General features: G+C 39.5%; 1 protein-coding gene across 6 annotated transcripts in view; it reads right to left on the bottom strand.

Moving 5' to 3' along the window:
• SPIRE1 (spire type actin nucleation factor 1) overlaps window positions 1-17,420 on the bottom strand; it is an 81,979-nt gene that overhangs the window by 45,252 nt on the left and 19,307 nt on the right. For all 6 annotated transcript variants that reach the window (XM_083622583.1, XM_083622581.1, XM_083622578.1 and 3 more), the window contains exon 3: window positions 7,844-8,074. In XM_083622583.1, the coding sequence (XP_083478709.1) occupies window positions 7,844-8,074 (231 nt within the window). The remainder of the gene's footprint in view (window positions 1-7,843; window positions 8,075-17,420) is intronic.

The raw sequence follows: 17,420 nt of genomic DNA, 5'->3' as shown, positions 1-17,420 counted from the left end.
CTGTTAGCACCAAATGGGGATTTCCTCCCAAAGGAAAGAGCAGCTTCCAAGAAACAATATGCATTTAATGTCATGCTTAGTTCCCCCTAAATTTTTTAGATAATAAGGCATGTGTCCTCAGCAGAGATGAGCTTAATACTGCAAGGATTCTGAGGTATTAACTGGAATCATGAGGGCTCCATTCTTCTCAAATTTACTTAAGAAATAAGGATAACAGAAGCAAAACAGGTCTGCACTGACAGACTAATAGGTGGAACTTTCCACAATGTGAATGAAAACTTGGATCTCCAACCTCAGAACTATAGCAGAATCAATTGGACTATTGTCTACTGTAACCAAAGGAACAAAGAGCACTAGAACACAAATTCTATGCTAAGAGGTACAGTTTTCTATGTACTTCCACAGCACAGTGATTCAAAGTCATGTTTGCATAGAATGCCATTACAAACAGAAATCAAGATTTAAACTATCAAGCAGATAATATGAATCAATCAACAAAATGCAGGATGGAAGGTGGTGGTGAACAACAAGAACTAGAATTTAGAACAAGAACTTGCTAGTTCCAAGTCTCAAAATCATAATTCAAAGGTAACTAATGCTATAATTGTGCTTCAAAAACAATATCTGGTGTATAATATTTCCTTTCCACAAAACACACAACTATAGTTTCCAATCCAAAAAACCCCCAGACTACACAGTCAGCAAATGTAATACCTAAAAGGTGAAGTAATTCTGAGAAATAAGTCTGAACAGCTTATTTTGATAAGTTTTCTTTCTGTGGTTACTAACAATTGTGAAAGCATAGCAGATGCTATGCTTCCAGTGAAGCTGCAAATTTAAAGCATACCTAAAGATTTAAGCCAGAAACAAGAGGCTTCTTAAATGCAGATGGTTGACATTTCCATGGATGACATTTCCATGGACAATTATTGTTGACCATTCTGTGATGGACAGTTACTTAAGATGGAAAGTCAATATTTCATGATCAATCATTACTTTCACAAGAATGTATTTTATTCCCATATTATCTGAACATCATGCCTGGCTTCTGGAGACTTTCCAAATGAAAGTGTGAAAAGCAGAAGTTCCATAACACTGCCATGCTCCTGCTGACATTATGGTTGATAATGTATTGCTGATGGATGTATAAATTTCTGTTTGCTTTGTCATTCTTTGCTGTTAGCTGTTTTTATTGCAATATATACAGCAGCTATGACTTTGCATAACACAAGCTTTTCAAGTACAGCTGAATAATATATTTTGTCCTTATTTACTGAAATAGGAAAATTAATAGACCTATTTCAAATAAAATGTTCATCGCATAGTGGCGAACATCAGAAGACTATTAATTGTGTTACTTTTCCAATTTCTGTGATTTTCTCTAGAGCCGCTCTTTAATCAGCACAGCTAAAACTTTAAGGACAGTAAAGTCTATGCTCAGGGATGAAAAGAAGAGATTGACTTGCTGATCCTCAGTTCAGATTATTTGCTGTCTTATCCAATTTGCCTGGGTGGATTTAACACCATCATGCTGATAGTGAAACTGAAAGATGCAACTCACTCTACAGTGTACTTATTAGTGTTAAAGTCTGGACAGCAAAGGTGTTTGTACCATGAGATGAACTCACAGACAGATCAGATCAGCTTTGGAACCGATCAGTACAACTTGTCTGTCTGAAAGTCAGGCACTTCATTCTGCTTTAGCAATTAGGTTTGTTTTGACAAGTGGCTATAACACTGCTATGTCACTAAGGGCCAAACTAGGTAAAACAATGAGGTCTATCTGATGTCACCTCTCACATTTTTTTACATTAAAAACAGTGGTGTGGAGGTTTAACTTCCCCCTCTATTTAAAAAAGCTGCCATCTCCCTGCACAGGAACATATCAGCACATCATAAAAAGACAACCGCAAATATTAGTTCCCAATCTCAATGCCTTTCAAATACATCATAAAGAAATGTTCATATCTACTTCACAACCAAGAAAGCTGAATGCTGGAAGATTCAGGACAGATATAAGAAAGTATTTCCTCACACAGTGCACATGGAAATTGCTCCCACAAGATGGCCTCCAACTTGGATGGCTTTAAAAGGGGATAAGACAAATTCAAAGAGAATAAGGGCTATCAGTGGCTACTAGCCATGATGGTTATGTTCTTCCTCTGCTGTCATAGGAAATATACCTCTTAATATCAGTTGCTCAGGGCCTTTTTGTGGGCCTCCCATAGGCATCTGGTTGGCCACTGTGAGAACAGTACTAGACTGGATGGCATCTTGACCCGATCCAGTTGGACTCTTAGGTTTTTAAACAATCTTAAGATTGGGATGTTTTATTGCCACCCTAGGCACCTTTGGGAGGAAGGATAAACAAACAAACAAACAAACAAACAAACAAACAAACAAACAAGTGTTCAGATGTGAGAATAATTTTGCAATAGCAATCAATTCCCTTTACTGATCATATTTTTCAGTACTAGCTACATTACTCTCAGCAGAATATCCCTTTTTACTTTAAAATCAGGAAGGAGAGGTGGTTTAGTTCTCCATATATTGTTTGAGATATAAACAGAGAAGGTGTTGCAGCCAAATCTAATTTAGCCCTCAGTTCTCTAAAATACTTTTTATTGAGTACCTGGCCTCAATTTCTCTCAATGAGAGGCTGACCGAGATTTCTCCCCTCAAACAACCCCAAAATTCAGTGCATATTTTCAGCCCAAAGATTTATGCTGCAACTTGCTTCTTCTCTGTCAGTATCTGCATGAAAAGCATGCTGGCAGCAAGACAGCAGTGCAGAGCTCCTAGTTAATGTCCTGCCAAACAAAAACTTGAGAAAGTAAGGTTGAATATCCAATTTGGCAACTCAAACTCCCAAAGGAGCTACACTGCATTTCAGTTTGAAAAGCAAATTTGCCATATCAGCTGCTGTAGCTGCAGTGGTACAAAGTGACTGAACAGGCCTCTTTGATTTGCATCTGCAGTCAGTTGTTTTTTTAATTAACATGTATGATTTGGTAGTTATTAAACAACTTTCCCTGATGTATCTAAAATGCTACCTGCAAAATTTCCCAGTATAAGAAACATGATTTGAGAACTAATCTAAATCAACAAAACCCATGAATCTGCACTGTTCTGACAGGGCCAGCCCTAAGATGAGGCAGTGTGAGGCAGCTGCCTCTGGCAGCAGATGCTGAGATGCAGGGAGTGACCAGAGCTATGAGTGCCACGTGACCTACCCTGTACTCCCTATGCTAGTCTGCTGCCCTCAAGCGCAGTTCAAGACACTGTCCTTTCACCAATATTGCATCAAGATTCAACTTCCAATCTAATTGGCTTCTTATGTGCCTTGAGGGAGGGCACTACTTTGTCCTTCGCCTCAGGCAGCGAAATGTCTTGTACTGGCCCTGTGTTCTGAACAAAGTGGACAGAATTCAAGCTCATGGGATGGTAGCTATATCAAGTCTTATTTATTTATAGACAAAGCAAAATCAATGGGAAAGTCAACCAAGTGCATTGATTCCAATGGTCTACTCTGAGTATGATTTAATTGGCTATAACCCTACACATACAGACACACGAGAGATAAACATTGTTATTAAACAAGAATGATAAAATCTAATATAAAGTTAGAAATTCCATAAGGAATAGTATTTCCTCTCAACTCGTATCCATTGAAAATATCACCTATGAGCTTGAACTCTTTTAAAATTTATGAGCCATCTAACTTTCAACCTGACCTTGCTTTACGAAATATATCTCTTAAAGTTAACAGTTAACAACCAAAACTAATGGTGGGTCACAGAAACTGCAGTTTGACACAGTTGATAGAGAACACAGAATTTCCCCTTTGAACAATGAAGCAAGAAAATTGCATAGCATAATTTCAGGAGTTTTCTTAACATAACAATGCATAGTACCCATTATGGTTCATTAAAGTGAAACCGTGTTTAGGATATGACAAGGTTATATGTTCCAAGTACCCAAAGGCTTAGGAAATGCATTTTTTAATGAGAAATGAATCCTTTTTTGACATCAATGAACAGTAATGCACTCAAACTTTTATAAAACACTTGCTTCTGTCAGCAACAGATTCTGAAAGCACTTTTGAATATCAGCAGGGGGAAAGGGGGGGTCTGGAAATTGTTAAATAAATATACAGCAACTTCTTCAGACTACTGAAGATTTATACTGCAATACTGTAAAGCTTTAAGATCAATGTGTCAAGAGGTTTGAGTTAGATTAGCAGGAGTAGAAATATAATTCAAATTCATGGATGACCTGAATACTTTCAGTTCTAAAAGTCTGTGTAAAGAGTATTACATAAATTTGTATTGAGGTTTTAAGTATCTGAAGTTTTGCATCAAACACTGTGGATGTATACTACATATCCAGAAACAGAAAAGATAGTCAAAGCTTAATCCAACACACTACCACCACAGTTGTGCTCAATTTGTCATGCAGGAATTGCAGATACTCAAGGTTACCAAGATCTCTTCACCTTCAGGTGGAGCTTTTTATGGTTACTCAATAACATGGCATTGCGCATATGTTCATGTTATTCTTTGCTTCATCATATATCCCAGACATGAGACCATCCTCAGAGGCCCAGTTCTAGGGCAGATCCATGGTTATCTGCACAACTGGGAAATGTATAGGTAACTGGCGTATTTCAGTAGCTATCACCCATATGAACCTGTTAGAAAAGTACATATAGCCACATGCATTTCTTTAACGCAAAGTAAATGCTAACATGAACATACAGATTGATGTATTAATCTTCCCCCCCATCACTGAAGGAATTATCCATGCCTGACTGAGAGAAGGTAAACTGACAACACTAAATAAATACAGTAGAACAATTCATATCCACAAAGCTGCTACTCCCTCTTCAACTGTTCTGTATCTTGCTTCGATTGTATCTGTCATAGCTAAAATATGTAGTATCAACATATTTTGGTGGTAAAGAAGATTGGTCTGAGTTCAGGACTAAAGAGCCAACTCTCTTCCCCACTACTCCAGCTCACTCACAGTTCATAGCCCATACATATGTGGTAGGCTTTACTCCTTCCTGAGACTGACTGTAAAGAGGCTATCTAGAACTAAAAAAGAGAAAGAGAGAAAAGGGCATGGATGAGTGAAAGGGCAGTAAAGTAGCCCACATGCCTCCAACTATCTTCCTTACAGTGGTACTAAATTTGTTGCATACACCCTCAGTAATGAATGTGTTAATAAAATAGAACTGACACAAATATCACAACACAAAAAATGCCATCAGATACTACTACAGTGCAATGCTGCATAGTGCTACTCAATTGTTGCCACACAATACATGCATTAAGATGTTAATCTGGTTCAGATATGCAGACTTCTCTGTTAGGAGTTTGTAGGAAAGTGGAATGTGATGAAGGTGTGTGGGTTGGGGAGAAAATTACATCAATGCAGTGGTGAAATTCCCAAGAGGATTTGCATTGCAGTTATCGCATCTGTACTCTAGGCAAGCTGCTGAATAAAAAACAGAACAGAGCCAAAATAACATTCTCTGTCCCTTTAAAGACAGATATTTGAAGAATGGTAGGTTCAAATCAGCAAGCAAATAGCTTATGGAACTTCTACCAGCAAATGAGAATGATCTGCTATGAGTAAGGGTGCAAGCCTAACAACAGACTCACTGGGAAGACTGAGTTAAGATACAGTAGATCTCCAGCTCAGCCAGCAGGTTCACAGCTCCGTCATACTACGCTGGAATCAGTAACCAATCCTGGCTCTGACAGAGATACTCCAGTATAACTTTCTCATTGTAGTCCAGCTGGGGTTAAGCCGACTGACCTGAGACTGGCTGAACTAATGCCAGCACGTGCCCTGAAAAATGGGCATTCCAGGTGAGTAGCGAGGGCAAGACCAGGCAAGGGAAGACTTATGCTGGATCCTAACGCCATTCAGCTTGGTTACGTGTCCTGGCAACCACCGGAACATACATCAGCAAAAAAGAGTGGTGCAAATCAGATGCTATTTTAAAGGCTTGTTTTCCCTGTGCCAGGCTTCAGGATGGAGTTTGGATCTGGTGCACTTTATGCTGACTTAATTTAAAGTGGCTTAATTACACTGGCTTCCCATATTTAGGACTACTCCCTAAGAGAGCGTGTCACAGGTACATAATCTATAAAAGGTAAAGGGACCCCTGACTGTTAGGTCCAGTCGCGGACAACTCTGGGGTTGTGGCGCTCATCTTGCTTTACTGGCCGAGGGAGACGGCGTACAGCTTCCGGGTCATGTGGCCAGCATGACTAAGCCGCTTCTGGCGAACCAGAGCAGTGCACGGAAACGCCGTTTACCTTCCCGCAGGAGTGGTACCTATTTATCTACTTGCACTTTGACGTGCTTTCGAACTGCTAGGTTGGCAGGAGCAGGGACCGAGCATCGGGAACTCACCCCATCGTGGGGATTCAAACCGCCGACCTTCTAATTGGCAAGCCCTAGGCTCAGTGGTTTAACCTACAGTGCCACCTGTGTCACTGTTACATAATCTATAACCAGCTATAAATATGCTTTAGCAGCACACTATCCCTATAAAGGGTGTAGCAAAAATAATACCACAAAACTAATTCCACAGATCTACTTGTATGAAAAAACTGTGGACAAATTGTCTTTTTATGTGCAGCATTAGCAATGAACTCAAATATACTACAAATATCAATAAAATGCCTGAAGGCCAATAAAGTTCAAACAAGACACACTAGTAACAGACCCACAAATTAAAACTGGGTTGCAGTCAAATCCCTATAAAAGTGAGAAGTCTGACTGGGGGAAATTCAAAGAGCAGAAGGCACAGGTAAGAAGAGGTTGCTGAACACCTTCCCTCACTTTCCCTTTTCCCTGGAACCTCTTTTCCAGAGCCATTTTTCTCCCTGTGGTTACTTCCAGACCACCTGTTTCTTGAATCATTCATCCTAGTTTGTTTGTGGGGAGATTAGACAATGTGGCTATTTATTGAGCATTCATTCTAATCTATTATTCCGTAAAATTTATTTATTGCTTGACTGTAGATAAAATCTCAAAGCAGTTGTTTGAAGGGAGATTAGACAATGTTGCATCAAGCAAATACTTCCCCACATTTTCCAGTGTATCTCTCCATCTCCCTTGTGGTAAAAAGTCCAATTTTGGAAGGAATTGGGTATGCTGTAAAAGTTCTCCAAATCAACTTTAAATGCATGGACTGAATTTGCCACTAAGTGACTGAATCACACCTGAATATAGCAACAGTCTGGAAGCACTCTGAGACTGGAAGAAACTCTCACCAGTGAGTTAAAGAGAACCTCCTTTCATATGTTCCTTTTGCATTTTAAGCCATCTACTTCATTCCTGTTCCATAGGGAACTAGCACAATCAGTTAAAAAAACCACAGAAATACATAAGTACATATATTCAGGTGCCAGACAAAAACATGTAACCAAGGCGTCAAGCAAGTCTCCCTCCACAAGTGGGGAGCCACTGCAGGAAAGGCCCATTTTCAAGTCACAGAGGAGACCCACGAAGAAGAGCCTCTGATGATGATCCATAATACAACCATAGTATGTCATAGGAATCTATACTGTGTCCTTATACTGTTTTAATATGTGCAAAAGTCTATAATTATCAGGAAATTTCATGTGAGAAATAAATATATGCAAGGTAGCTACAACCCAATGAAGTACTAAAGTATGCACTGAAGTCTGCTGAAATCAAAAGGGTTAAGCAAACATTATGTGTGTTGGAGATAATGTGACGAGTGTTTGAACTACAACTGTCAGTATTGCAGTTAAAAGGTACTAAACAATATAAATAACAATATCAGATAACCAGTCTGTACCTTCATGACATCTCGATAAGAATGTATAACTTCAACGTCTCCCTTGTCATTTTCTTCTTCTACTCCTTCATCCAGAGCCTCATAACCTTCATCTTTGCTCCCATCGGCTTCTACTGTGTTGGTCATATGATCAATAAGCTGTTCCAAGGGGGGGCTTAGCTCTCGCTCTTCATTCTCTTTCAAGCCATAGTCCAGTGCTTTATAAATAATAATTCCCAATGATTCTATTACCTGAAAAGAAGGATTACATCATATTAGATATATTGGTACTAATATTTTGCTACTATTAACTGCTACAATATCAACCATGAAATACATTTTCTGTTATATCACTGTTAAACAGGAAGATATCAAATATAGCACAAAAATGGAAATATCAGTATTAATGAGATGCCAATATTCAAACTCTCTAAATCCTGCTCCTTGTGAGGGTTGTTTTGAAACCACAAGAAAAGAATGAGGTATGTTAGTGTATGCATTTAATGTTTACACCTTGAAAACTAAGACAATGTAACAATGTTGAGCTTATTAAGGTAATAAGAAATAAGATGTGCACTATAATTCACAGAAAACAAATGGTTACTTTTTTATATAGCATGTTCAGCAAACATACTTTAATATTAAAATGTAGTATGACTTTTACTGGAGTAACAGCCTTTGTGCCATTTCAGCAGCACTCTTTCTAAGGGATTTCCCCTGTGCAGGGCCAGTCCACTCATGAGGCAAGGTGTGGTGACCGCCTCAGGTGGCAGAATCCACAGGGGCACCAGATCCCAATCTAGGGCTTTATTCTTCCCCTTGTTCCTGATGTAGATGTTCACTCACTCCTTCCACTCTGGTGGGAAGGGGGGCACCATTTTGTGGTTCGTCTCAGGTGCCAAAATGTATTGGGCCGGCCCTGAACCTGTGAGCCCCAAACGGAAGAGGGGAAAGTTCTAGAATGGGTCCCTACAGCCAAGTGGGGACACCCAGAGGCATACATAAAAAACACTGTTTATTACCATTATTATTAGAATTCCAGACTCACTTGCAAAAGCACACTGCCCCAAACCTACAGGATTAAGGGGTGGTCAGGAAACAAACATGGGTAGCAGAAAGTAGCATGCAGAAGCAAGCTTTTAGCAATAGTTAGCCTAAAGAAGAACATGATTGCTCTAACTTTCTGTTCTCCAGCTAGGATCTGAAAGTGATGGGGTCGGGACGAATTGGATTTGGAAGACATGTACTCTCAGTTGAACATCTTCCAAGTCCAGTTTTCCTCCCATAATAGAAAATGGCATCATGGGCTGAAGGGGTGAACAAGCCCACATGTTCCAGACTTGAGCAACTTTATCTCAGCTATGAAGATGGCTTCCTAGGACCCTCTCCTGAGCCCAAGACAAGCACCTGCAATGGCTTCAAGGTTGAAACAAAATCATTGCAGGTGCTGAATATCTGCCATTGCAGCCCCTCTGTTCAAGCCAAGAAGAGAGACTGTGCTTGATTCCTTTGTAACCACTATTTTATGGACAGCTGGCACTGATATTTCACTCTCTCTGCTTCAGTTGCATTCTTCCAGCTGAGGGATGGACGTGCCCCAAACCACACCGAATATCGAATATCATTTATTACGGCCATAGGCCCATACAGGTAAAAACAACACATAAATAACAGTTTGTGCCGTAAGGAGAAAAAAACGATCACTAAAACACCACTATAACAATAAAATACTATAAAATGGAAAGGCATGCTACGCCTTAATTAGCTTGTAGAGCTCCTTGGCGTCGCTTTTGGGAAAGGACAGCAACTAGGAACCTAGCCACCTTCAGAGTCGTGTGGGTATCCTTGTCCTGCAAGATTTGGGCAAGGTGGAATTTTGGTGGGGTACCCTCTAGTTTCTGTATGATTGATCCCAACAAATTTGCCCGTGGCACATTAAACAAGGGGCAAGTGAACATAATGTGCTGGAGCGACTCCGGCGTTACCTTATCACATTCGCACGCAGCGGGGGCTTGGCCCTTTGAGAACCTATGTCTCAGGACATTAGAGGGAAAAACGTTAAACCTCGCTTTGGTGAAGGCCAGTCTATGGGCAACAGTCGAAAGGGAGGAGAGGTATGATGGAACGCAGTAAGTTAAAGTGATACCAATGTTCTGGGGCGAACAAACACCTCCCCCCAGCGTATAATTTCGCTGTAAATCGATGTCATCCAGTCTTTGGCGGATCAGTCTCTGAGCAGTGATTTGGTCTAGTTTTAGGGAATCTGAGGGAGAGATTCCATAACTCAGGAGTTTGGCATGAATTCTACTAGTCCAAAGGCTAGAGAATTCATCTCGCCATAAGCATTGGGCAAGGTAATGGTTTGGTAATCTATGCCACAATGATAGCCAGTAATTGAAGACTTGCTTCCACAGGCAAGTTTCTAAGGATGCGACCTTCAATTCTAGTCGCATGGCTGCGTTGCTTACGCACAGGGGGAGCATTAGGAGCCGACGTAGGAATTGGCTTTGCAGAGTCTCAAGGGGAGCGAGATCTGTCATCACGGCCCAGAGCGGGGCAGCATAAGCAAGCACGGCAACCACTTTTGCCTTGAACACCTTTAGGGCCGAGGGAACATGCAAAGCTCCGTCCGAAAAGAAGAATCGGAGGAGCGCATATGACAAGGTTTTGGCCTTATTAAGTAGGTGTTGAATGTGAGCTTTCCACCCCAAATTGTATTGAAAAATAACTCCTAGGTATTGAAATTTTAGGACTTGCTCTATTTTTGCCCCACCAAGCTTCCATTTGTATAATCTCCGGCTTCTGGAGAAGATCAGGATCTTGGACTTGGCATGGTTGATGGTTAATTGATTGAGTTGACAATACGTGGCAAAGATCTTCAGAGCTCTGTTTAGTCCAACACGTGTATAAGATAGAATTACCGCGTCGTCCGCATATAAAAGGAGTGGGCAGCGGTAATCCGCTAGTCTAGGCGCGTGTGTACTTGGAGATGAATTGACTAGGGGTGCTCGCATGTCGCTGATGAATAGGTTGAATAGGCAGGGAGCCAATATACATCCTTGGCGCACTCCCTTGTTTATTGGTATCGAATTTGTAAGGTCGCCCGCTGGAGTGAATCTCACTCTGGCAAGGGTACCTTCGTGGAGCTGGCTTATGAGCCATAAGAGTCTTCTATCAATGCCCTGTTTCGCAAGTTTCTCCCAAAGAATATTTCTAGGAACACTGTCAAAGGCTGCCTTTAGATCTAAGAAGGCAGCACAGAGGTAGCCCCGGGGGGGGGGGGAGGAGTACTTCCGAGCCAGATGATAAAGAACTATCGCATGATCGGTTGTGGAGCGTTTAGTTCTGAACCATGCTTGTTCATGGAACCACACCTTCTTTTGCTACAACTGACTTGCTTAATGGCAGGCTTGGTCTGGAAACATCTAGTTGGCACATTTTTCTGTTTGGTTTAATAAAGGTCATGGACTAAATGAATTATTTTTAGGAGAAGAATATGCGTAATATTGGTGATTTAATTCTCCTGAGAACTTTTACTTTTTGTCAGTCTGTTTCAGTAAATTTTATTGTTTATAGCCAATGGCCATCACAATACAGCATGAGCACAAATCACACAACTATAAAACAAAAGACATTTCATGCACCATACCAGGACAAATTCTACAATATCTAAAATTAAAAAAACATTCCTTCTAGTCAGCATCCCAGGGGTTTGGCACTTGCACTATCCAGAAAGGTTGCCCTTATTTTTCTTGCCACTAGTGCAAACAGTGCCACCCTATAGCTGATGCATTTATGTGATTTCCAGTCATATCACAGTCAGTATATGCTTTCTAAAATGAACTTTTAAAAACTATTTTTATTTTTCAGTCATTTTGAAACACGTGTTAATATTTATAATGCATGCCATTCTCCCTCACTTATTACATATAATAGGGCATTGTCTGTGTGCTTGCCCTCTTCCTGAGCTTGTCCATGTTCATAATTAAAGTGACAAAGCTCCAAGGCATAGCTGTACTTATAAACATTAAAAAGGCTGTTTTTCTGCCACACTTGTAATTATCTGACTTTTCCTTGGAGCTGGTAATCTCTTTATAAGTCTGAGGCCCAAATAAGTCTGCAGTCAAGAAGAGTCAGAGTAGCTCCAAATATATTTGTGTAAGTTTCTAAGGAGTGGGATATAATCTGTAATACCAAGTACCCTTCACCCTGCTGTGTTAAAGGACCTGCCAAGTTGATTCACCTACACTTGATTCTTACTAAGGCTGTGTATGTGCCATACATATAAGCACATCACACCCAACGGAATAAAAGGAACTGTAGTTTGTTAAGGGTGCTGGGAATTATAGCTCTGTGAGGGGTAAACTACACTTCTTAGGATGGGGGGGCGGTTAATGTATGGTGTGCACACTGCTTAAGTTTTCTAAGTTGCAGAAAAATTATACCACAGCAAAAGCAGTCACAAACATTCTATTAAAACCAAGCAAATCATTCTTCTGCCTAGCCCTCCATTTATCTGTTATATATGTCAAAGGAGGTAGCAGGCAAGCCAGTCCCGCATACTATGTTTGTGCATTCAGCAGACTATTAGAAATGAGAGTACAGTGGTACCTCGGGTTAAGTACTTAATTCGTTCCGGAGGTCCATTCTTAACCCGAAACTGTTCTTAACCTGAAGCACCACTTTAGCTAATGGGGCCTCCCACTGCTGCCACACCGCCGGAGCATGATTTCTGTTCTCATCCTGAAGCAAAGTTCTTAACCCGAGGTACTATTTCTGGGTTAGCGGAGTCTGTAACCTGAAGCGTATGTAACCTGAAGCGTATGTAACCCGAGGTACCACTGTATAAGCAAATAATTTTATCTTTTATAATACAGTGGTACCTTGGGTTACATACGCTTCAGGTTACAGACTCCGCTAACCCAGAAATAGTACCTCGGGTTAAGAACTTTGCTTCAGGATGAGAACTTTCATCTTAAGACTGTGACCAGGTACAGTTTCCAAGGCTTCAACATCAACAAAAATAACTTTTATTCCTCCACCCACTAATGGTCTATTTATCATCTGGTCTAATGAAAAGTACTGGAGAACTTGAAAGGTTGCACATTATTTTGTGGTGTTTTGGATGGCCTAATAAGGGTATTGTCCTAACATTGATAATGTAACACAGCAGCCCTACAGATGAATTGTTGTTGTTTAATAACAGAATTAACTTCCATTTAGGAGTGTTTTCATGCATTCACAGGTGTGTGATAAAACACTACAGAGGAGCAAGTCACACAATCTAAAGAGTCAGATTTTTCAGGTTGTGGTCCTATGTACTTGAGAGTTAGTCCCACTGAATTCAATGAGGCTAATTGACAATGTAATCCTATATATATCTATTTAGAAGTAGAGCACATATGTATAGGATTACAATGTCATTTTGAATGTCCATGACATTGCTAAGCAGTGGTGGATCAATAAAACTGCTAGCATATTTGCAAAACTAAGCCAAGCCGGTACAGTTTCAAATTGGATGGGAGACTGCATTCAGATTCCTGTAATGCAGGGGGTTGGTCTAGATGACCCTTGGGGTTCCTTCCAACTCTACAATTCTATGATTCTATATTAAAAGACTTATTTAATGCATCACTGAGATAACAATTTACCCCTCCCCATATGAACTGAACCAGACCCTGAGATCATCATTTGAGGCCATTCTTCTTGTGCCTCCTCCATGAGGGGTCCAGAGGGCAGCAAATTGAGAAGGGGCCTTTTCTGCACTGGCTCCCCATTTGTGGAATATTCTCCTTGGGGAGACTCACCTGACACCTTTGTTACATACTGTTAGGTACCAAGCAAAAACGTTCTTCTTATCCCATACCTTGGGCTAATTAAACAATCTATGGCCTTTTAAAACTGTTTATGTATTTGGGGGGGCATTGTTTTTGTTTGCTACTATGGTATGTATTTTTGTATTTCTATATTGTAAACTGCCCTGTGATCCTTGGATGAAGGGCGGTATAGAAATTTAATAAGTAAATAAAATAAATACATTTAGTTTATTCCAAAGCCAAAATAATCAAAACAGCAATTCCAGTAGCACAGACATTATTCTCTTTGTTGGCACATCACTTTTCTTCAACATCCTTGAGAACAGTATGCACAGGGGGAATTAATCTTTGTTTAAACTCTTCGGCTGAAGGACTGTTAATCTTTCTGTTTGGAAAGTACTCATGTGAACTCCCTCAGTAAACCAAGAAACAAGTTTTATTAGAAAGGAGGAGTTATGAAAATATTTAAAGTGCATTACTTTCTTGGTTTATTACCTGTTTAATCTTACTACCTGTTTAATGCAGTCAGATAATTAGAGTGTTTCATCTAGTGCAAAGTTCACTGACATATTTTTTCAGTTTCTGTGCAACATATATCTATGCTAACACTAACTACTACAGAAAGCGAACATTTTGGGAGATAAACATATCTTGTACCTCTTTTTAAGGTATGTCTGCAGTGATTAAAATTCCTAGTATTACTGTGAGTTAGTCCAAACTGAGTGCAATGAGCTGACATATCGGTCATCATATCATGGATTAGCTGAGCAAATGCAACAAGCTGCGGCACAACCAAACAAGGATATTCAGATTGTTGACAGGTACAGGAATCTATCTGTACTGGATTACAAAAAAGTAGTAATGCTACCAGTGCTATTTACACTCAAATGCACAAAGTCACATTATTCATAAACTAGTGTGTCTGTATCCTTTATCAGGCAATGAAGAATGTGGACACTGGCATAATCTTGTCTCCAGGAAAAACAATCTTTACAGTTTTTAAAAGCAGATTAGTAGATATGTCGTTGCAAATATACCATTTCAATGTCTCCTAAAAATCCACAAGTGATGGGATAAGATCTTATTCAGTGGTAAGGCAGAACATAAATTTGCTCCTTGTTCTGCTGAACAACAAGCAAATTTAAGTCCAAAAGAGTTTAAAAAAAAATGATCTGTCTACTTGGGAAAGTGAGGAAGTGATACAGGAATGAGAAAGTAAATGGGAATACCAAGCAGAAGGCACACAGCTTCTGGTATGCACAGCAGGTATTTGTTGAACAGTTACACCTAACTAGCAGACTTAAACCTACCTTGCATCCAAATTTCTCCTCACAACTTCCTAGTGAACTTTACAACTCTACTTAATCTCCTTTATGGTGTGTGAGCAGAAAGAGCTAATCCTTTTATTTAAAATTAAAAGTACACATTTTGTTATTTAAAATGGTACAATGAGAGATACAATGAGTAGCAGCCATTAAGCAGCGTAAAGTCATATAAAGTCATATAAAGACCAGCAGAACTGGGCACTAGATAGAACAGAGGCAGCTTTCATTGAATGTCGTATAAATAGTAAGGACTATAAAAAACAAACTTCTTAAAAAAGAAACATCAATTAATATGAAAGCACCAAAGGATGTCAAAACAAGTCAATTAACTAAGCTGCCTCTGGGGCCTCAACTCTTTTGATATTTTAAATATCAATGAATAATTCCAGCTCCTGAATTATAGAACACAGAACAGTTTTTGTTTTGTTTTGTTTTTTTGTTTCATTTCATTTCACTAATCCTTCTGTGTGAATTATTTTCTAAGATGATAAGGAGCTGTCTTCCATTGTGGTGGTCTAAAAGTGACTGCAGAATAACACAGTAGTACGACTTCTCAATTTTTAGTTCTCAGACAGAGGTCTTTCTCAACCAGAAATCCGTTAACTGGCAGTGCTAGGATTAAATCTAAAACTTGTGAATATAAAACAGATGCTCTACTTCCAACTTATTGTTCCTGTAATGTGGTCCTAGTACAAGCTCTGTAAATGATGCCATAGCAGCCCAAAATGTGGGGAAATTATATTTAACACTGTGTGTACTCCTCAAAATGGCTGCTTTTCTTGCTTTCTGTTCTCTGCTTCTATTCTTGAGAAATGTTTGTCTCTATGCACCAACTCACTGAATGCCTAATATATCAGGCCACATCATTTTATCAATATGTCACTCACCTTCTTAACAATTTTGTTGGACAAGTCATGATTTCTATTTTACAAAAATAGGTTACTGCTAAGGTTGAACTGAAATCAAAATAACATTGTAATGTCCAATAATCCACCTGCTGGACATATTCACTTGAGAATTGCTCCTCTACATAATTGGCCAATTACGAACATTCACATAAAATACTAGTCAGTATGCTTAGCTGTTTTCTGCAAAAAGCTATGACAAAACATTCCATGGAATTATCTGCATTCACTGAAGCTAGAATTACCCTGAATTTACAGATGAACACACAACACTCCATTACTTCCATTTTGGGGATGACTTTGACTGAAATCTAGTAATGGCTCTGAAATAGTAAATAAATGATAAGCTTAAAATAAAATTTATTTGGTCTTTCTAGAACAGATTTTCCCTTCCTTTTTTTAGTTAGCCAGCTACGATAAGAGACATCCCTTTGTTGAGTATGAATAGAATTAAGAATACCTCCCTGCACAACTACAGTGAGAGGCAGTGTAAAAGAAATAAATACGGCAACAAGCACAATACGGTATTTTAAAACAAATATAAAGAGATTTAAGGTGAGGCTAGTAGTAGCATGAAGCAAGTTCCTTAAGGTGAGAGGTGTAAGTTGCTGTACTGATTGAAGGCAGTGACCATAGTTCTATCAAATTTAATATATATGTACATGGTTAATTGCCAAAAATATCCAACAGCCTCGTTTCACTTCAAAAGAGGAAACTTCCCCAAACTGAGGGGATTGGTAAAAAGGAAGTTGAAAGGCAAAGTTAAGAGGATCAAATCTCTCCAAAAAGCTTGGAAGTTGTTTAAAACCATAATATTAGAAGCTCAGCCAGAATGTAAACCACAGATCAGAAAAGGTACCACCTGAGTCAAGAAGCTGCCGGTGTGGTTAGTTAATGAGCAGAGTCAAAGAAGCTATTAAGGACAAGAAGGTTCCCTTTAGAAAATGGAAGTATTGTTCAAACAAGGAGGAAAAAAGTAATACAAATGCTGGCAAACAAATTCAATCAGACAATAGGGGGTGCTAGAAAAAGAATTTAAGGAGCACACAGTTAAACTATAAAATTTTAGGGAGTCCCGCAGTGATGTGTTAGGATCTTTGGATGACAAGTGAGGCAGAGGTGTACTAACAGAGGAAAAGAGATGGCAAAGAAGCTGAATGAAGGTGCAGTCTTCACAGCAGAATATATAGGGCAGCTCCCAGCGCCTGAACTGACTTTCACAGGAAAAAAGGCAAATAGTGGCGACAAAAGATGCAATTTTAGGTCTTCCTAACAAAATAAAAACAGACAAATCATACGGTCTGGATAGCATCCACATGAGAGTATTTAAAGAACTCAAATGTGAAATTGCTGTTCTTCTAACAAAATTATGTAATTTGTCCTTAAGATTAGCCTCCATACCAGAGGACTGAGGAGGCCAATATAACACAAACTTTCAAAAAGATATCCAGGGGAGATCATTGAAATTACAGGCTTGTTTGCTTAACATCTGTTCTGGGGGAACTGGCTGAAAGCATTGCTAGATACAGAACTACCAAGCATGCAGAAGTAC

This window comes from Podarcis filfolensis, assembly GCF_964270895.1.
Source record: "Podarcis filfolensis genome assembly, chromosome: 7".
Lineage (NCBI taxonomy): Eukaryota > Metazoa > Chordata > Lepidosauria > Squamata > Lacertidae > Podarcis > Podarcis filfolensis.
The sequence above is the reverse complement of the archived record's forward strand: the minus strand, read 5'-3'. Positions and strand labels throughout refer to the sequence as shown.